The sequence below is a fragment of the Apteryx mantelli genome, chromosome 2 (assembly GCF_036417845.1).
Source record: "Apteryx mantelli isolate bAptMan1 chromosome 2, bAptMan1.hap1, whole genome shotgun sequence".
NCBI classification, from domain to species: Eukaryota; Metazoa; Chordata; class Aves; order Apterygiformes; family Apterygidae; genus Apteryx; species Apteryx mantelli.
The window spans coordinates 5,022,573-5,043,268 of record NC_089979.1 but is presented as its reverse complement, the minus strand read 5'-3'; the positions used below and the strand labels follow the sequence as shown (position 1 = coordinate 5,043,268).

At 48.8% G+C, this 20,696-nt stretch overlaps 2 protein-coding genes across 4 annotated transcripts in view; one reads left to right on the top strand and one right to left on the bottom strand.

The window, feature by feature from the left end:
• TRAPPC9 (trafficking protein particle complex subunit 9) overlaps positions 1-990 on the bottom strand; it is a 461,063-nt gene extending 460,073 nt beyond the window's left edge. For all 3 annotated transcript variants that reach the window (XM_067290119.1, XM_067290120.1, XM_067290121.1), the window contains exon 1: positions 951-990. The gene's annotated coding sequence lies outside the window, so the exon portion shown is untranslated. The remainder of the gene's footprint in view (positions 1-950) is intronic.
• Positions 991-8,654: 7,664 nt separating this feature from the next.
• Positions 8,655-11,334, top strand: CHRAC1 (chromatin accessibility complex subunit 1). The gene is made up of 3 exons (XM_067290118.1): positions 8,655-8,816; positions 9,347-9,473; positions 10,675-11,334. Exons 1-3 carry the CDS (start codon positions 8,682-8,684, stop codon positions 10,815-10,817), a joined length of 405 nt encoding a protein of 134 aa, XP_067146219.1. The 5' UTR covers positions 8,655-8,681; the 3' UTR covers positions 10,818-11,334.
• The last annotated feature ends 9,362 nt before the right edge of the window (positions 11,335-20,696 follow it).

Below are 20,696 nucleotides of genomic sequence, written 5' to 3'. Positions count from 1 at the left end.
ATGCCAAATCAGAATGACCATACAGCTGCCAAAGCTTTTCACAAGGCCAGGTGGAAATCAGGTCCAGAATACTTCTTCCAGCAGAACTGAAGCCATTATTTTCTCAAAACCCACGCAGGTTTATCAGGACCAGGCAACTACTTCTTCCTTTATGTTTAAATATCTAAAATTCCTTCCCCTCTGAGCTCTAAAACCGACTGTACTACTGCGGCTGTGTCTTAAAAGAAGACGTGCACAGCTAAAACATTTTATCTCCTCTGAGGCCTCCTGGACCGCAGACCTGCTGGTGGATTTCAGCTTCAAAATACCCTCTAAAAATGTACGTATGGGGGGGGGAGGCAGCACAACGACACTAATTGCTTTACCAACCAGAACCAAGAAAAGGAGTGTTGTGCGCAGGCATGCAGGTGGCGAAAGAAGCTGTTTCAAGGGTGTTTTTTTTAATTACAGACGGCACAAAGCAAGGGACACCTGTTCCTCCGAGCCCCCCTCGACCCCCCCCTCGCCCGCTCCCCTCACAGCGCAGAGAAGCGCGGCTAACGGCCAACGGCCGCCGGGCGCGCGCGGCGGGGCGGGGGGGGCGGCGCCTATCGCGCCGCTCCCGGCGCTCCGGGGTCCCCACGGCCGAGCCCGTGAGGGGGCGACGGCGGCGCCCGCCGCTCCGCTCCGCGGGCGCTTTCGTTTCCACGCTCCGGGCGCGGCGAAGTTTGGCCGGGAAAAATACACGTTGTTTTTCCCAAAAAAAATAAAAATTAAAAAAAAGGAAAAACGAGCAGCTCCCCCCCCCCGGCCCACCGACTCGCAGCCCCGCGGGGGAAAGGGGGGGGCACGGCGGGGAGCGGCCCCACAGGGGGAGGCGGCCGCCCCCTTCCCCCCCCCCCGCGTGCGCGCGCGCGGGGCAGGAGCAGGTGGGTAGCGCGGGGCGGGGGGGGGAGGGGGGAGGCACTCACAGCCGGGACAGGAACCGCCCCCGCCTCCTTCTGCTGCCGGACACGCCGGAGGGGCGGGGCGGGGCGGGGCGGGGCGGAACTGACGGCAATGGGCGGGCCCGGCGTCGCCCCGCCCCCCCGCCGCCGGGCGGCGCATGCGCAGAGCCGTTGTTCCCCGGGCGGGCGGCGCTGTGAGGAGGCGGCGGCACCGTTGGCGGGCGACGCTGTGAGGAGGCGGTGGAGCCGTTGGCGGGCGGCGCCGCGCCCCTCCCCCGCGCGGCCCCAGGGGCGACAAAACTGGCAGAAAGGAGCGGCCGGTGGCTCCGGGAAATGGTGTTTATTCAGGGAGCAGGGAGGCCTTGCTTGTCCGTCGGTTCGTAAATCGGGCTGTCACCGAAATAAGAGTGATTTCTCATGGCCAGCTGCCAGGATCTCTCCTTATCGTCCAGTTGACAACTACTCTGACGCTTACTTGGGGCAACCTTCTCCTCGAATGAGCATTCAGCACCTTCGAGCTTAAAGAACAAAAATCCTGAGAGCCTGGGAAGATGTACCTTATATGAGAAGGTAGTCTTAATCGCACAGGAGATCCAAGTTACAGCTAGGGTGGGAATGGCATGTCTCATGTCTCGGTATTTGCCAAATATACCTCTGAAATCAGGCGATTTTCAAGCGCAAAACAGACCACGTTATATTCTACTAAAATACAAAGTGAAGGAACCGGGTCCAAGGTTTGGTGAAGAAAAGCGAGGTGTTGTCACACCTCATTACAACAGCTAGCCACATTGAGACTAATTCTCAGCGTATCCCTTGTTTTTTCTCTCAGCCAAGAGTCGGCAGGACGGACCCGTGCCAGGGCACCCAGAGGACATCCTTCCAGCTTGCTTTCCAAACGGAAGGCTCTTAGTTGGTGCCACGCTTCTCGGTACTTACACCTCCTCCCATTTTACGCTCCACTACGTGCTGAGGAATTTGCTGTAATCCAGAATCTTGACAGTCAATTTAACTTAAAATCGCTATGAAATTATAAACCTTCTGTCCACGAGCGAGTCTGATAAAACGTTGGCTTTTGATAGGGGGAACTTCTTCACGCAGGCAGCCCAAAGAACGTCACCATTTCATTTCTTCAACAGATGGTTCATGCGAGTGGTGCAAACGTATCCCTTCCCGAAAAACAGACCAACGAAAATGAGTCGAATTACCTCTGCGTTTAACTTTTCTAAAACAAACAATTTTAGAACTAGTTATTATACAAACACTTTGGGGATAATAAAAAACACAGTTAACTACTGGCTTTAGACAGAAAACCTCATTTAAGTTAATTATTGTTAATATGGCCCCCTTACAGCTCATCCTTGAGACCTTGTCACAAGTATATTGCTGAGGAAAGATTAAAGGCTTTGGGAAGGGTCATAGGAGCCCAAACCTACTTCCAACACACAAATATTATATATAAATGTAGATAAATGAATTGTCTTAAACCATTTAGCTTGATAATTATTTGAATAACCTGAAAACATATATTTCTCAGTGACAAGTCAAAAGCCTCTGTGATAAAAGGAGCTGGAGATTTCTCAGCTGACAGGTGTCTCTCCTTAGAAAGCACCGCGTTTTTTAGCTTTACAGATGCATGTGAAGACACAAGGGATATATTGCAGACTTACTTCTTTGCACATTAGTGGCCTCTTGACAACTATGGAGAGAACTGGAAATCAACACTCCGCAACCAGACTTTTCTACAACAGTTTTACTTTTTTTAAAATACATCCCTGCTTACAAAACACCCAAAACCTCTCACAACCTTTGCCTCACTTTACAAGGCTGGGGTTTTTTGTATTCCACAGAAATCCAGGAGAGCAGACATGTGTCCCTGGATGCCACGTTTGCTTCCAACATGCTACTCGTTTTCCCCGTAGAAGAGACGCCTGCTGCCATGTCATTCCCCATGGAGACGCTTGGCCCGAGTATTTTATCCATTTATCAAGCCAGATCATCAACCAAACCATCTCACTGCCTGATCTGTTCTTACGCACCCCCACCACCACCACAGCTATCAGCCCAAGCCATGGAAGTGAAAACTGCTCTCTGCCTCCCAGTTTGCAATATCTCTGGCACGATGGGGTACTCAGCTTCCCTGTCTCTACTTTCCCAGTGCAGATGCCTGTAGGAGAAGAAAGGAGCATATCAGGACTTAAAGGTAGGGGCACTCCAACAAGCCTGTGCAGGCAGATGCTCCCCTAGGGACTGTAACTAGCTGGTGCAGTTTAATTCAGCCTCCTTATTGCTCTCGGAAGTTGGAAGTGGTCTGTGCGCACCCATTCTGCCATGCTGGGCAGCAACAAGGGGCAGCAGAGAACTGGACCCTCCTATTCACCTTCTGTTTTAGCCCCATATACTGATTCACAATCAATTAAAGGTCTTGAGACTGTGTTCAAGAGCCACTCTAGTAATCAAAGAGCCACTAATACTGTTTTCTTTCACCTCCTCCAAAATGCTTTGGATCCCAAGAGCCGTCTGATGCCCTAAGGCATTGCAAAACTGGCCACTGTAGGACAACGTGTCACAGCATTAGGTTCTGTCCTAATGGAAGTTTAAGACATAAATCTCTCATCTTCGCAGCTAGCATATAGTTTAATAGTTTTAGCTATGTTCTAGAAACCTGTAATCCTGAATTATTCACTGTGGGAAACAATTGTGACTGAAAAATTCAGGCTGATAAGGACTGTGGATTGAAAAGCAAAAGTTAACTTCAATAGCATTAACGCTTATTTGAAGATTATGGACAGGCAATTGCTTTTAGATGGTATTCCTTTAACTGGTGTAAATTGATTTAACAGTAATTCAGAGATAATACAGATTAAACTACAGTTTTCAAATAGAGCCATTCTGTTTCAGAAGGAAAGAAGGGTAGGAAGCTGCACATCCTCTTTGGGAAGGAAGACAGGCATGATCAAACTTAGCCAAATTTAGGATGGAGGGGGTAGAGGATGACAGTTTTTAATAAACAAAATAATCATTTTTCAGTCACATAATTTTGCCAAGAATGTGACTGGGAGTGTTCCTCACTGAAATGTGATTGCTATGTTTAGTTCTACAATCATGATGCAGGTACTAACTGGGTGGCAAATGTTGACATATTTAGTTGTGGTATCAGTGATACCAAAGCACCTTAAGGATTTGGTCTCACGTGAACAGAGCCAACGCTCATTACTATTCATGAACTATGTCAAAAGTGTGTCTGAAACCCCCTCCAACCAATGGTACAGAGTAGCGTCAGCAGTTTTTTTGTTGTTTCATTTTTTTCCTACCATACAAAAAGATGATGGTGATACAATATGGCTTGCAGAAATCCAGAGTTACGACTAGATGTAAATTGCAACATCTAATATTTTAGCATCTCTAGGAAATGATTGTGGCTGTGTAAACACTGTGATTTAGAGCTTTGACATTGCTGTAAAGCTACGCCAGGATGCAGGTATATAATATACTGAATAATCCCAGGTGGTGAAGCAAGTCTGCAGAGAAGTTCCCTAAATGGGTATCTATCAAAACTGGAAATGGAAGATCATTGTCTGCCTAAAAACCTGGCTTCCATTCAAACATTTTTAAAGTTGAAAATCTTCATCCTTTCAGCTGTTCTGATGGAGGAACTCTGCACCAAGTCTTACCTGACACGTCAAAATGTTTAGATATATTAAAGTGACCATTGTCAATTCAATCATTTGCTGTTTGCATTTGTGCGTTAACATCTAATTTACCAGTGGCTCAGCTTTATCTCTTACTTTAAGTATAACCCAACTTTATATATCCCCACTCAATAACACTTCATCAAATGCCTTCACAATCGCTTTTTTTTTGCCTTGTGCAAGACAATGCTGCTGCTTCATCATAACCTTTGTCATAAACTGTTTCCATTATTTGTGAATGCTGCTTTTGTATTGCTGTGCTTCAGATGCGGCATAGTTAATGATGTCTTTTGTGATGGTATGCATTTTTGTGCTAAACAGCTTTTTCTTTTAATGTATCTTTACATTTACTGCAGTATGTGCCAATTGCTTATCCATATACCGTGTTTATGCTTTGTCAGATTGACTCCAGCTTCCTCCCTTGTTCACTGACACAAACACATTTTTTCACTAGTCCAGCACTTTCCCACTGTTCTTCACGACATAATGGTCAGTGCCAACAGTCTTGTTTCTGATTACAGATCATAAATAATTCAATCTCTAATTAGTCTTAATGCACTTCTTAAATGCACATGGGTTAGTTTTAAAATGTCACTCTGCAATGTAATGGTCAATTTTTTAGCTATGCTCTGCTTTTGTGTAAAGAAAATGTATTCCTGAACTTTTTTGGTTTTGTCAAGCAATTTGCAGTCTTCATTATATTCTCTCTGGAATAATTGGAAGAGCTTCAGTGCAGCTAGAATTGCTTCATGTTCTTTCTATAATATACTTGCTCTTTATCTGATAGTACTTTAACGTATCTCAGTAACTTTGGGGAATTCTGCAGACACCTTCTCCAGATTCCCTTCCATGGGGAATTCTGATACATCATGTTTATCATGATTTTTAATACCATACAATAAAGGTCTGATACAGAAAAGTATTTTTCAAAGATTCAACATGCTTTTCTGGTTTCAGGCAGCTCACTAGTACCTATGAATGAGCTCTGTCCCTGTTTGAGCAGACCAATTATTTATTGGAGCAGGAAGTTTTACTACCACAATTGCTCTGTTTCCACTCAAGAGAGGACAGTAGAAGTCAAACTAGTAAATTAGAAAGCCAAATCAGTAATTTTTCTTCAGTTAGGTTCTGCTTCAGATTCAGCCCATGAATGATTTTGTTCCAGTTTTGTTCTGGTTCAGAACACTAATAATTCATACCAGTAACCTGGGATTTATAATGCACTGCCTCACAGATAATAAATTAAGATGGCCATGCTAGAGGGTGAGCCTGCAGCGAGGAAAAGGCTTTAGTCCCAGCCTCCCGTTCTGCGGAGCCTGCACAATCCCTATCCTGTTAACACAGTGCCGCCGGTTCTCTCCGATGCCCTAAAAACGAAGCAGAGCTTGAGAAGCTCAACAGAAGCTGTGGCACTGCACTGAGAGTACAAACTGCAGGAGGGGAATGAGAGAGAGGGGGGAGCGGAAGGTGTCTGATCTGTCTTTTCCTGGGAAACTTGTGCATGTCCATACACAACCCAGAGACACCTATATCTAGAGTGAAATAAATGAGATTGCTGCAGGGAAGCTCAGGTAGGCAGGTGGCAGCGACAAGGAACAATTCCTCACTATGGGACAAGAAGAATTGTAGCTCTGGTCACTCCTTTCCATTAGACACAATGTAGTTATCGCTCATTAAGCGCAAAAGTACCTGCACTGAGCAGGTTCCTATTCAAGTCTGCAAAGCACAGCAAAAAGGAGGACTAGTGACTCAAGCAGGAGTAGGAAGGGAGAGACCATGATGTGACACTGCTCTGCGGTTTGCAATCGGTGCAACCAGGCCCTATGCTGAACAGATTTCCGCTGGCACATATTAGTTTTCTGCCAAACTTGTTTTGAATTCATCATGAGAGATACTTATTTTAGCCAGGTTTCAAGTCAGGTTTAAAAAATAATTCCTAGTAACAGTACCAACTCAGTTCTGATTCAAAAGAAATAATTCTAGTTTGAACTGCTACATGGGTTGGGGTTTTTTCCGAATGAGGAACAGGTTCAGGCAGTCGCTGGTACCACAGTAATTTTGCCACTTCAAAATGTACTAAAAATAATTATCAAGTGCCAATAATATTGCAATATAATGGTGTCCTCAGAGTGTGTACACATCCACCTTGTGTTCCGCGCTGTGCTTCTGCCTCCTGCGAACCAAAGCGACGTTCGCCATGGGAAGGGAGAGATGCCTGGAGTTTGCTGTGGTCCCACTCCCGTCCTCCGTCAGTCCAATGCCTTCCTCTCCCCGGCACAGTGCTGACGGACGACAGAGGTGTCCCACGCGCCGTGAGTCCGGGCGCGCTGGGTGGGCGAAGGGATAAGGCTCATAGTAGCACAGGAGCCAGGCAAGACTGAGCGGGTCCCGATTTGCCCGGACCACCTTACGCTGCATCGTCCACTGCTGAGCAAAAGGATCAGTAACAGGCGCCTAGCTCCTACAGGATCTATATGGCTCCCAAACCCATAGCCAAATGGCTCAATACAGTCAGAAATTTTGGTAGTTTCATGGACTTTTGCACATATATTGAAATCATGAACGATATGAGCGGTATTCGCTGTCATAGTAATGTCGAGTGTTTCCACAAGATGTCACAAGTGGATAAGGATCAAAGAAGAAACTGAGCCTGCAAAATAGCAGCAGAGCATCACAGTACGTTATGCTTTGCTTTAGACATAACTTACAGAGAACAGCGTCAAAGAAATTGTACCCTCAAGGGATTCTTGCAGTCTAAGAGATACAGATTGTCTTTAAAAACTAATCAGAAAAGATGTCTCCAAATACAGTAGTGCTGGTACTGCCACGTCATCCTTGCACTGTGGTGTGGACATGTGCTGAAGGTGCTGTCTTTCATTAATAACCAAAAAAATCAGCTGTATGAAAGCCTTGTCCCAAAACTGAGCAAAACCCACAAAGCTAGTTATATCCTGCTAACAAATTCCCTGTATTTTCAATTTATGATTCTTTATTGACACTTTCTGCCCCAAATTCAATGTGTACTATTTCTGCGTGCTATAGAAAAGCCTCCATGCTTCTCTCTATTAAGCAGCGATCAAGTCACCTTAGCAGACTTCTTACAAACACACGCGATCGGGCATATTGCTCACAAAGCACATCGAAAACTCCTGAATAAAGACATTAATGAAATGCAAACACCGCATCATCATTTCTGGAAGCGCCAGGCTGCCCTCGGGGGGGGGGACGGTGGGTCTCACCCCCACAGGCGCACATGAAATCTTGGGTCCGACAGGGTCAAGGGCAAAACCCCCGCTGCCTTCAGGGGGCCTGAGCTGACGCCAGTCGCTGGAAAGCGGGACACGAGTCACCTGAGCAGGAGACGATGCGCTGCTGCGTATTCAGGTATATGGTGAATGTGCTAATTAATAATAAACACACAGCCCCATCACCATTTAACCGCTTCCCTGTGCTCTCCACACCTCCACATACCTCCCAGCGTCGCAGCACTCCCTCTCGCTGTACTACAGCAGCCACGGAGGTGTTTAGCCGCCTGTAATTACAGTTTAATTAATCATTTTGCAGCCTGGCCTGTAATTGGGATAGATGCAGGCTGGGCTGCTCCGACACTCCAGCGCCCGCCTGGGGCTACGGCCCGTGCGGAGGGGCCGCAGGAAGGCGCCAGGGCCCCCCCCCAATCCCATCCCATCCCATCCCATCCCATCCCGGGACTGGCACCCGAAGCCCCCCGGCGCCCGGGGAAAGCGCAGCCCCGAGCCGTGCCGCAGCGGCTCCGGGCGCCTGGCGCCGCCATCGCCTCAAGGCCGGCGGGTGCATCACGGGAAGGGCAGTCCTCCCACCTCCCAGCGCTGGGCGAGGTGCACCATGGGACTTGTGGTCCTCCCTCCGGGAGAGCGGTGCTTCATGGGATTTGCAGTCCGGGCCTCGCCAGCCTGGCCGCAGCGCACGGGGTCCCGCTGGCGGCCGAAGACTACAGCTCCCAGCGGGCTGTGCGGCGGCGGCGGCCGCCCATTTCTCCCCGGGCCGGGGTTGACGGGCCGGCGCCGCTTGCGGGGGGGAGGGGAAGATGGCGGCGAGGCTGAGCGGCGGCGAGAACCGGCTGGTGTCGCTGCCCCTTTCGCGCATCCGCGTGATCATGAAGAGCTCGCCGGAGGTGTCCAGCATCAACCAGGACGCGCTCTTCCTCACCGCCAAGGCCACGGTACCGGCTGCCCCTTCCCTCCCCCTCGCTCCCCTCTCCTGCCGTGCCTGGGCCAGGCCCGGCGGTGAGGGGCTCCCGGGCCTGCTCCTCGCTGAGGCGCCGCCGCCCCGGGCCGCTCTCGCCGCATCTCTCCGGCCTTTCCTGCCCGCGGCCTTTATCCCCTGGCTGCCGTAGTGTAAAAGGGCTTTGGGCATCGTCTGGAGAGACTCCGAAGCCCCCGCTTCCAGCGCCGTCGAGAAATGAGGCCTGTGTGGGAACGATCCCCTGCTGTTTGCCGGTCCCGAGTGTCGCCCGCTGGGCCGCGGGAAGTCTCGCGGAGCAGCACAAAATAAGCTCCTTAGGGGAGCCCCAGCCTGCGACCTGTGCTCCGTATCGGGGCCTTACGCCTTTCTGAAATCCGCGGGGCTTTGCACAGAGTGCCCGGTATATGTACTGTCAAACAGGGGGCTTTAATCGGGGATTAAAGAAAACTGCTGCCAACTATGCATATGACTTCACTGCTTGACTGTTTATTTTGTTTTGATTTCTAGGAGCTTTTCGTTCAGTATTTGGCTACGTACTCCTACAAGCATGGCAGAGGCAAGGAGAAGAGTGCTCTCACTTACAGTGACCTGTCTCATACTGCGGAAGAGTGTGAAACCTTCCAGTTCCTTGCAGGTATCTATAGAGTAATAGTAAATCCAGGATGTAATTTGGAAAATGAGGATGACAGAGCACTGGAACAGGTTGCCCAGAGAGGTTGTGGAGTCTCCTTCTCTGGAGATTTTCAAAACCCGCCTGGACGCGATGCTGTGCAACGTGCTCTAGGTGACCCTGTTTGAGCAGGGGGGTTGGACTAGATGATCTCCAGAGGTCCCTTCCAACCTCAACCATTCTATGATTCTGTGAAATGAAAGGGTGCTGTCATTGAATAGTTCTGTAAGGACAAGATTCTCCTACTGGTCCTTAATCTCCTGAATAACATTCAGCTGTAGCTCTCAAACTACATCACTAAGAACATTTATTTGTTAATGAATTGGGATTTTTCTAGTGCTGGAAAATGACACAAGGCTCTTCAGCCTTCAGCATGTTGCTATACCCATTTCTTAGCTTCAAATAACTGCATCCGAAAGCTTTCAAGCCTATAAATGAGACCATTTTACATCCTTAGGTGCCAACTTATGTGGCCTCAAAAACTACAAATTTAAATCTACAAGTCGTCTTTCTCGGAGAGATTTATTCTGTGGTTCCTCTCTCTCTTTTTAGTGTATGGAGATGCACGTGCATGCGTGTGCATGCACGCACGCTTCTTGGTGGTACTGGGATTTTTGTTTTAACACTTAGAAAAGATATTGGCATAGAGCATGGGTTGAGAATGAGAGATTCGTAGCCCAGTTTTTCCTTGGGCACCTTGTGGACATGCTTTCAGAGCCTGCAGCCCTGCTTTGTCTCAGGTCCATCGTTATTGCCCTGAACAATACCTTTCTGAGCACAGAAAAGCCTTTTCCACAGAGCATAAATGGGATAGCTATCCCGTTAAATCTGTGCAAGCTGGCTAAGTAACTGAGCACTCTGTTTTACCTTTACATCAAATAAAAAAATGTAAGCGAATAGGTAGCAAACACAGTTGTTTGTAATCAGTTTTATAAAATATATTCCTCATCTTTGATTACTTGTGCCCTAAGTGAGCAGTTCCCTCCTTTTCTTACAGCTTGTTTATAAGGCAGAGTAAATAATCTGGTTACTCCCTAAAATAATAATAATTTTTAAAAAACTGCCTCTTTTGGACTGTGTTTCAGTAGTGATATGGATGCAGCAGTATTAATGAGATAATTTAAGCATTCAAACTTTCTATAAAAGAAGCAATTCTACCTTTCAGATATCTTACCAAAGAAGATCCTAGCTAGCAAATACCTGAAAATGCTTGAAAAAGAGAAGCGAGATGGAGAAGTGGGGGAAGATGAAGACAACGATGAGGAAGACAACGAAGATGAAAGTGTTGAAGAGGACATTGGATCTTAAGGCTGACAGAGAGTTACTTCATAGTTAATCCATTTTCTGTTGTATAAAGGATGCTGGTTTTGCGACTGAGAATCCAGATGCTGGATATATTTATACACTGAGCCATCTGCTTTTGCTTTGTTTAAGAAGTTTAGAAATTGAACTTCATCCTTGCTGAAGAATGGAATTCTTCTCCCAGACGCATGACGGGGAAAGAAGAGTTATTGTAAATCTGACCGCAGAACTTGCTCGGACGATTTTTAAAATTACTTCTTCAGACAATCGTTAAACAAATCTAAAACGTCTTAGGAGCAGCGCAGCTTTCAGGCCAAAGGCTCGTCCTCCCCCAGTTCGTGTCTCTCCCCAGCGTGGAAAATGAGGGGAGGGGAGGCTTCTTACCCGACCTCTACAATCCTCTGCCTTTGCCTCTGTGGGCAGACAGTAGCTGATCAAACCGTCCCCCAGTTCCCTGGAACAGTGCCAGGGCGTTAGCAGTGGACTAAGCCCATTTTTTTTAAAAAAAAATCTTTTTTTTTTTTTTTTTTTAAAAAAAAAAAAGCTGCTTCTGTAATGCAGCCTAAATAGCCGTGTCTGCACAGCAGTGGGCTGGAGGATGAGATCCGTTCCAATAGCTAATGTGGCTCTGCGGCCGTAGCGGTAAAAAGTGTTAGATAATGATGTAAATATGTATATCTAGAATCTTCTTCTCCGGTGAAGTCTCTACTTCTGCAATTTGTCTGCGGTTTTCTACCGAAATGGACATTGTTTTAAGTTTATTGAATGTGGGTTGTTGAATGGCAAGAGAATGAGCAACCCTTTCGCCAATTGAGTGGTAGAGCTGGATTTTTTTTTATTATTATTATCTTGTGTGGTTTTTTTTTTAAATACAGAAATGGCAACAGTCCTAGGTAAAACTTTGTATGCAACTTTTTAAAATAAATGTTTTATATGAAAAGTGACACAATGCAGAGACTTTCTACAGTTCTTTCCGGCTTCAGTCGTGTACATGATCAAGGCACAAACCTAGTGCGCTTGCTGTTCATCTCCCTAGAAAGGAAGGGGGCAAAGAAAGAGCTGCGCGATGCTCGGAGCCCTCCGAAGCCTTCTCTACTAGCAGTGCTAAGTAGGTCTAGCCTGCTTTGGGAGTCCTACCTGCGTTAACCAAGAGTCGCTGCAGATGCGCAGCTGATGTTTAGAGAGAGATCGAAGCAACTAGCAGCTCTCCAGATGGCGGGAGGTTAAGAGATGGACACTTGTTTTGCTTCACTGCCTCGCAGTGAAACCAAGCTCCCTGCTCCAAGTAAGCATGGGAAGAAGGTTATTAAGGCACTAAATCTCCAAATCCAATAAGCTTAGGCAGCAGCCTGCCCTTAATCAACCAGGAAGTGAGAGGTCTCCTGCAACGCCCTAATTTGGATGGCATGGGAAAGAGCTGCCAGGAAATGCTCTACCCTGCGTCCTCCCTGTCGAGCTCCTGCTATGCAAGGCAGAAAGCGCTGCCAGTTGCGTAATCTGGCGCACTCTGCGTTTTTGGTCGAACAATGCAAAAATTGGGGTTAGACGAGTAAGATCAGAGACTGGCAGAAGAATAAAGCTGCAGGGCCACAAAGGAAACTTTACAAGATCAAAGCAGGCTGCACTATAAAAGCTTTTCCCAAAGTTACCATAACCCAAAAATCGCATCAGGAACACTGCAGTGAAGAGTAAGCGATGCTTTAGCTGCAGCAAAATTCCCAAGCTGTATGCAGAAGGATAGTGTTGAAGGGCTTGGGTTTTTTTTTTTAATTATTAAAAGTACATGGAGATCTGTGGCAGGTGAGTACCTCCCGCTATTCATAAGTTGCAGGGGGGGTGACCATGGCTGGATTTGGCACTTGGATGGCTTGTCACCTGAGTGCGCTCGCATTTGTTGGGTGACACAGCAGCACCCCTGTCAGACACTGTGCAAGAGCCCCAACCCCTTCTGCCTCAAGAATGGTCTCATGCCAGCTAGCAGCTCTGCCTGCGCTCTTGGACCGGCCTCCCTTGCTCTTGAGTTGTGTGCCACCGGAGAGGGGCGTGCACAAATCTTCCCAAGGAAGAGTCACCCGCCCCAAGAACGCTGAGCACTTGGTCCGTGATGCACACGTGCCTCGCACAGACTCGGAGCCATCTGCTGCCAGAGCTGAAGACACCAGCCATGGTTGTGCTGCTTTCTAAGGGCGGTGCCTGGCCTGCTTCCTCCCCTGGCTCCCGCGGGAAGCACCAAGACTTCACGGGTTCTGCAGCCAGCTGGTCTGAACCCTCCTCTCCTCCCCGCCTTCCTCTCCAAACCATCAGTCTCCTGATGAATTAAGATGCGTCCAAAGCACAAGAATAAGCAAGAGGCGCATCTCTGCCCTTGGCCGTGAATTCCCGAGACAAGGCACGCGCGAGCAATGGGGTGTGCGCACGAGCAATTGTGTCCATAGAGCGGGACGTGCCCTTTCCGCAAGGCTACGCAGCCTGAGACGAGCCAGACTGCTTAGGTACAGGCCTGGTATGAAACAGGTCCTTGTGCTGGCCCCACAGCCAACCCAGCCTCTCTGGTGGGCAGCTGCGTCTGCAAAACGCTCACCTGGGGAGAGGGGAGCAAGCAGAGAGGTTGAATGATGAGATCCTTCCTCCAGCCTCTGCTCAACGGGTGTCTTTGAGTGTCCCCGTAAAGCCAATGAGCAAATCTAGCGTCCTTCTGCGTGGCTGTTCCCCACCACCACCGCTCCCACCAGCAGATCTGCTAAGCCAGCACATGCGCGACCCCAGCAGCATTTCACCCCAACGATGACCCCTGTTGCTGCAGTCCGTGCCCTGGCGTCCCTCTCCGGAAATGCTCTGATGGTGCTTTGATCGTCTCTCAGCTCCCCTCGCTCCTTTTACTGCTATATCCTATTTCCAGCAAAACTGATACGGCCACCAAGAGATGCCGGAAGCGCTAACGAAGCGCTAACGTTAACGCTGGCTCATACGCTAAAGGAAATACCTTGTGAGCGCACTGACCAGCACGACAGCCCACCAGGGTAAGATCTCAAAGCGCCATCTCCCAGTCACCAAGCAGCCGGCCTTTAGCCCTTGCGGGAAATCAAGAGCTGGATTCGTGGGCTATTGCAAAACGCAGGCTATAACCCACAGTATTTAACAGTAATTTCCCCGGGTGGGTCCAAAAGCACCTCAGGACCATAGTTATCTGCTACGTCCCCGGCTCCCCACGGCTGCTGAAGGTCACTAGTGGACACCGCAGCACTTAGGCTTGGAGTCCAGCTCCCGAGCAAGCCAGACGCTGGGGGACATGAGCTGGCCCCTTCCAGGTGGTTTTCCGCGAAGGCTGCCTTAATAACGTGGGAGATCCTCCTCACCCAGGCTGCCTGAGGAGACCGTAAAGCTCCCATCTCCCGAGGTTTGCAAAACCGCCGAAAGGACGACGGCTCCTAAAGGTCACTTACCCTCTTTCACTCCTCTCGGAGCGTCCCGGGGCACAGTGAGCACCCTCAGCCACCTGGTGAGGACACAAGAACTTGAACGCTCTTCTCCATCAGCTCAGCCTGAAGGCTCCACGGTGACTACGGCCAAAGCACCCCCGGTCGCTGCGGAAAGCGCCCCGCTGCAAGCAAAAGGCCTTCAACGGAAGCTCGTAAAGATGAGGAACTTTCTTTTATTGACATACTATGAGGCAAAACAAAATTGACACCATACAAAATAACTTTATAAAATATCATTCACATCATTATTTTGTCAGGAATTACAGCATTCTGAGCTTGTTACAAGTCGTATGTTTTGAGGTGAAAACCACTATGCTAAATCTTTAGTATTAGTTGTATAGATATATACAGTAAGAAACCAAAACAGAAACTGTTAGGTTTTTTTCATGAGTTTATTGCAAAAGTAGTGCAAACTATTTTTACCTTGCAAGCTGTAAAACAAACTCGGGAAAGGACCCACCTAAGCTTAAAAACACGACAATAAATGCTCGATTTCACAGCCTTAGAAGCTTCCTTCAACGGTTCTCGACAACGCAATCTCCCCGTCTCCGCACATTTTGTAGATTTTCACCGGCTCGGAAAGGAAGAAGCAGAAAGGCGCTCGCTCGAACGCCGGGCCGAGGCGCCGAGCCCGGGCTGCAGCTGAGAAAAGAGTCACGAAAGCCGTACGAGCGGGGGAGAAGAAAAAAGGAAAAGGTACTAAAAAACGAGGAACACGTATTGTCTGTTTTGGAAAGACAGTATCCTTTTCCCGGAGGCCCCCGCGCAAAGCGGCTCCCCTCCCGCGCCCGCCGTTCAGCCGAGGCAGGATACTACTTTCGACGAGAGCTACGGAAAACGACGGTCTAAACGCTACCGGGGTCCCCAAAGCAAAACGGGTAGCTAGGAACAGCCTTAAAAAAAATAAAAATAAAAATAAAAGCAAACAAATGCTACATGAAAAATGTTAAAGGAACAAAATGCAGCATATTCAGGCTCTTTTTTTTTTTGTTTTTCTTCTTTTTTTTTTTTTTTCCTTGAGGTACCTATATAAATATTACCTTCTGCCCAAAGTACTATTGGTTTGGTTAAAAAACTAAAGTCCTTATCGTGAGCCAATTGAAGGGCATCCATTCTTACCGAGAAAGTGCAACCATGCTGATAATTTAGATGCAGCATCTTAAAGGATGATTAGGCTTTAGGAAATATAGCTTAAGTAAAGACCTGATGGAGCAGTTTTATAAAAACGTTTAACAGAGGCGTTTTCCTTTTTTTTTTTTTTTTTTTTCCTTTTTTTCTTTTTTTTTCGAGTCTCTCTGCAGCCGAAAGCCTTAGGAACCAGCTCGGCAGTCCTGCCCCTAGGGAATGTCAGCACTTTTACTATTCCACATAGAGATTTTCCTTGCGTATTTAAGCTAAATACAACTGACGGAACGGATTCCCCCCCCCTCTGTATTCACTACTGATAAAAACTTTTTTTTTTTTTTAATTTCCAAAAAAACGATAGCGTATCACAACTTAAAATTTTCCCCAAGGGAATCCTATTTGAGTAAAAAAAGGTTTACGGAGATAGAAAAACGCGGACAGAGTTGTAAACTGTGAAATACAAAACTGGGTGGAAAAACGCAGTGACGTTTTACTCCCTTCGCTTTATATACGTGTCCGTACGCACACACGTACACAAACACAACCCTGTGTAACGTGCGTGCGTGCGTGTGTATACATATATATATATATGCGTAGGTATATAGATAGATACGCACAGAAACGCATATATCCAGGGTTGGGACTACATCTTTTGAAAAATTCACTCCTGGGTATCTCCCTGCCTCGCTCCGCTGCGCCACCGCACGTTTTCCGATCCGATCCGCCGAAAAAATAGCCTAACGCTTGCTAAAACTACCTTTTGCTGCTCTTTTTTTTTTTCTTTTTTTTGCAATTAAAAACCCACTCCGCGGTGAAAACGCGGCTGCGGTTCCAAGGGGGACGGCGAGCGGCGCGCGCCCCGCGGGACGAGCCGCCAAGGCACAGCGAAGGGGACGCGGGCGGCCCGGCGCCGCCGTCCCGCCGCTCCGAGGAAATAGCACCCGACTGTTTACATGAGGTAGATCCGAAGGGGAAAGGCGGCCGGGCGCCGGCACTCGAGCCCCCCGGCAGCACCCGCCAGGAGACCCCCGGCGCCTTGGCTCCTGCTATTTTTTTTTTTTAATCTTTTTTTTTTTTGCTTTTTTTTCCAAAAAAATAGTAAACTTCAAATGGTTGTAAAAAACAAAACAAAACAAAACGCATTTTGTTTGGAGGGAGCCCGCGGGACGCGCAATTGCTGAGCTCCTTTTCGCTTCTTTTTCAACCACCTTACAAAAATCCAAATCGGAAAGCGGTAAAACAGGCGGCAAAAACCTCGGCAGGTGCCGGTGAAATCTGCAGCGTACCAAACGCAACGGGGAGCAGGGGGGGAAAAAAAGAACAAAAAAAAGGGATTTAAACGATACATTCTGGTTTCCACCTCGCCCTCCCGCGGCCCAGGCAACCCCTGGGCTGCGCGAAGCCTCGAGCTGGATCCGGATTTACAAACCGCCGGAAATTTTGCCAGTTCTCCTGATTGTACCAACGAACCAAAAACCCTACTGAAGTCGGCGAAACCGCGCCTACGACCCCAACAAAATTCTGCCTTTATAGCTTCATACAGAAATAACAGGCCCATTTTCCTTTTGCCAGCAGGCACGACGGGTCTATACATGTATGTATATATATATATGTGTGTGTGTGTGTATATGTAATATATACACACACACATATAATATATAAAATTTGCTAAATTGCCTCAGCAAATTACCCGAAGTGAAGGGCAGCGTCCTTCGGGAGAGCACATGGCTTTTCCGCGTGAACTTCTTCATTGCCCCCAATTTACGGCTTGATTTCTCAAGAATAGATCATTCTGGAATTTTCGCCTTAGTTTTTTTTCCTGAGCAAATGCCCTCATTTACAAAATGTGGAAAAAAAAAATAATAATAATAATAATCCCCCCCCCAAAGGTCTACGGTAAATTATTCCCTAAGTCTATCTCCCTTAAGCAAAACACATAAAACAGCTAAGCCTCCCCCTAACCACGTAATCAAAAATCACTATTTCTACCGCCCCAAACTAGATAATGAAAAAAAACGGGAAAAAAAGCTACTACCTTCTTTTAAGTGGGAAACATTCTGGGGATTCAACGTTACCGCCGGCCAGCTAAAGAGGAGTTGAAAATTCACGTCAGCCGGGCTACATATATATATATGTGTGTGTGTGTGCATATATATATATATATATATATATATATGTTTTCTAGCAGGAGATCTAACCTGAGCGAGCAACGCAAAGGCAGCCAGCCGGGGCCGCGCAAGCTCCCCAGCTCACTGCTGCCCGCCGAGCGCCCTCAAAACCATCCTAAAGGTCATAAAACCCTAAATCTCTGTTTCCGGGGACAGTTTGGTCACTTTGCAACTCCTGCCGGCCATCAGCGAGCGGTTAGGCCAGCGGGTATCTTCGTTGCTCTTAAGGAGAAGACGACGGGACGAAGCGAAAGCAGCCCGGGATGCCGGCGCATCCGAAAGGCGGGGGGCCAAAAACCAAATCGACTACGGAAGAAAAAAGAGCATCGCCTTTTGCGTAGATTTGCAACGCAAACATTCAGCTCTTGAAAAGCCGCTTCCTAAGCGGACCACGGCAGCGTCGACGGCGTCTACGCATCCCTAACGCAGGACGCGGCGAGACAGTTTCTGAAAAGCAGCCGCTTCCTAGGGAGCAAAGTCCTTTCCTTCGGGATTTGGGGGAGCCGAGTTTGCCTAAGCTCTAACCAAGAGCCGAACCGAGTCTTCCGCGTTTCAGCCCGGCCAGCCGCGAGCCGGTAAGCTCGGTTTTGCAATCGCTCCAGAAGACTTTCCCGCACCAAGGAGCAAGGTCGGCCCGAAAAACCCGGCCGCCGCGTCTTGCCACAAAAGCCGAGCGCCGAAGGAAGCCAGGGAACGGCGGGACGCGGCCGCAGCTCGTCGCGCCGAGGCTGGAGGTCAGCGTTTAAGTCACACGAACCCTAAACACCTCCGCTGGCACCACTAAAGCGACGGCGCCCTCGCGTTCACGCCACGACGCAAACAGAAAGTCGAAGGACCTGCAAAACCGCAGCTTGAGTCTCGATGCCGTAAAATACGGCAGGATCCCTAAAACACCAGCACAACAGGGAACGGCATCCGCAGCGTTTCGGTATTTGCTGCACGCAGCGCTACGCACGGTGTTGTCCAGCGGCTACAGCAGATGCAAAAAAAGAAGCCTTACAGTAAAAAGGGAGTTTAAAAATATATATATATATCAGTGCAATTACCTTCTGCTTGAAGTTTTCCTTAAAAAGACTGCACGCACGCATCCAGAAGCGTGTCACCAAACGGAATACGAAAGCAAAACAAGCGCTGCCCTGTATCAGAAGCTGAGAAAGCCGCGCCGGCGGGACAAGTACGCAAAAAGAGGTGTTGCTGTAGGAGAAGAGTATTTAAAAAAATAGGAAATAATGTCATTTTAGCACACCGGTATCGAGGGTGAAAAACACAGCGTGAGAACTTTTTTACATTCCTTTTTTATGTGTAAGAGAGTGCTTAAAAAATAAAAATAAAATAATAAATCCCTTATGGGTTCTCTGTGCCACCAGGAAGGGTCACGGGATCACACCGAGGGGCAAGCAGGTCCCCCAAAGCCGCCGGGGCGCCAGCTACCCGCTGCGGAAGCCTCTTAGCTCGAAACCTCGGTCTTCTCACAGAGCGACCCGAGCGCGCGGGAACCGAACCCGCCGCCTTGAAAACCCTCGTGAAAAAAGTGAGCTTTTGCCTTCGTTAGAAAAGCGACTGACATTTCGACAAGACGGCGGTTAAAACGCTACGAGGGCTCTAAGAGCTACTGAGGGAGTTCGAATTAAAGCTAAACCTTAGCGACGTTTTGGCTTTACCAACCAGGGAAGCTACGCCTGGCAAAAGAGGAAGGAGATAGATAGATATCTATATATTTAGGATTTTTTGTTTCAAAAATAGCTGAGTTTTCCCGCGCTGGCTCCAGCAGCTGAACACACACCTCCTTCCTGATATCTTGGGCAAATGACTAAATAACTGGGCTACCTCGGACGCCAGCCCAAAGCCGGGCAGGGACAAAGTCACCCGCTTCCGACGCCGCGCGACAGGCCGATTCCTCCCAGGGCTCGACGCGACCCGCTTCCCCGGGTGCCGCGAGAGGCAGAGCCCGCGTTACTTCTGCCGAGCCGCCTGAGCAGACGAGTCGAAAACCAAGCAAACCTAGTGACAGCGTTACATTTAGCAAGCAAAACGAACAGAAAAACCCTTCCGACTATTTCGCCTTCGTGTCTTCGCTACTCGTGTTTCTGGGGGGGTTGGAAGGGCTCGCGGAAGGTCTCCGGCCCCACGCTGGCCGCTGCTCCGGGACCGGCCAGCCCGGCCTGAGCCTGCCCCAGGACCGACCTTCCGCAACCCCTTCCGATATTGGGATATTTCCGTTCCAATAGTGTTACTACGTCAGAAGGGCGACAGAAGACAGAGAGCCAAACCGGGCAAGTCGGTCGCCTCCGCTCAGCTCGCGAGCAGCCTCCTTTAAGGGCTCCGACACGCGGGGGAAAGCGCGTTGGTGGCCGGGCTCGCTTTGGGCACCGGGCACCTTTAGCGCCTGCCGTCGCGCGGGCTCGAAAACCCACTGCCAGGCGGTAAAAACGCGTCGGGTTATTGCTGACCTGAGCTGCGCAGCGACTTAGTGGTTCTAAGTAGCGACGGCGGCAGCGGGAAGGTGGGCCTCGGCCTCATTCTCCTTTTTCTCCTCTTCCATCGTCGCCCCGCTGGCGAATCCTGCTGCTGCGTTTACCTGAGCTATTGCTGGTTTTACCAGAGGCGAGAAAAGCACAGACTGGAGCCTTGTTCTTGACTGGAGGCGTTTCCGAATACGTTGTTTCTATTAAAACAGGTTATTTCTATTAAAAAGCTGCCCGGAACGACAGCGGCTGGGCCTATCGCACGCTGTCCTTACTTCCAAACTTCACGAAAAGCTTTTCGGAAAAACGCTTTAAATCATTCGCCGCTTTGCCATTTTGTTGGAGGACGGGCAGGGAAACCAAAGCCGAAGGATGAACCAGCGCTACAGGCTTAAAAAGCCAGAAGCGCGCCCTGCACTTTGCTTTCTGTTACCCCAGCAGGATTTTAAGCCTGGATTTACCCACCTACGACCAAGAAGAAACTCCGACCCCGCAAGCCTGACTGACAACGAGAAGAACACGACTAGTCTGCTACGAGAATTCAAACTTATTGCAGCTAAACGACGACAACGACGCCAGCCAAGACGCTGCCACAAGGCGAAGAGCTGAGCTCGCGCAACGTTAGGTACCTGGAGCTGGCAGGCAGCA

Coding starts and splice junctions, on each gene's coding strand:
- CHRAC1 (XM_067290118.1), top strand. CDS start 8,682: ATGGCGGCGAGGCTGAGCGGCGGCGAGAACCGGCTGGTGTCGCTGCCC. Junction 8,817..9,346: donor TCCTCACCGCCAAGGCCACG/GTACCGGCTGCC, acceptor TTTGATTTCTAG/GAGCTTTTCGTTCAGTATTT. Junction 9,474..10,674: donor AACCTTCCAGTTCCTTGCAG/GTATCTATAGAG, acceptor TCTACCTTTCAG/ATATCTTACCAAAGAAGATC.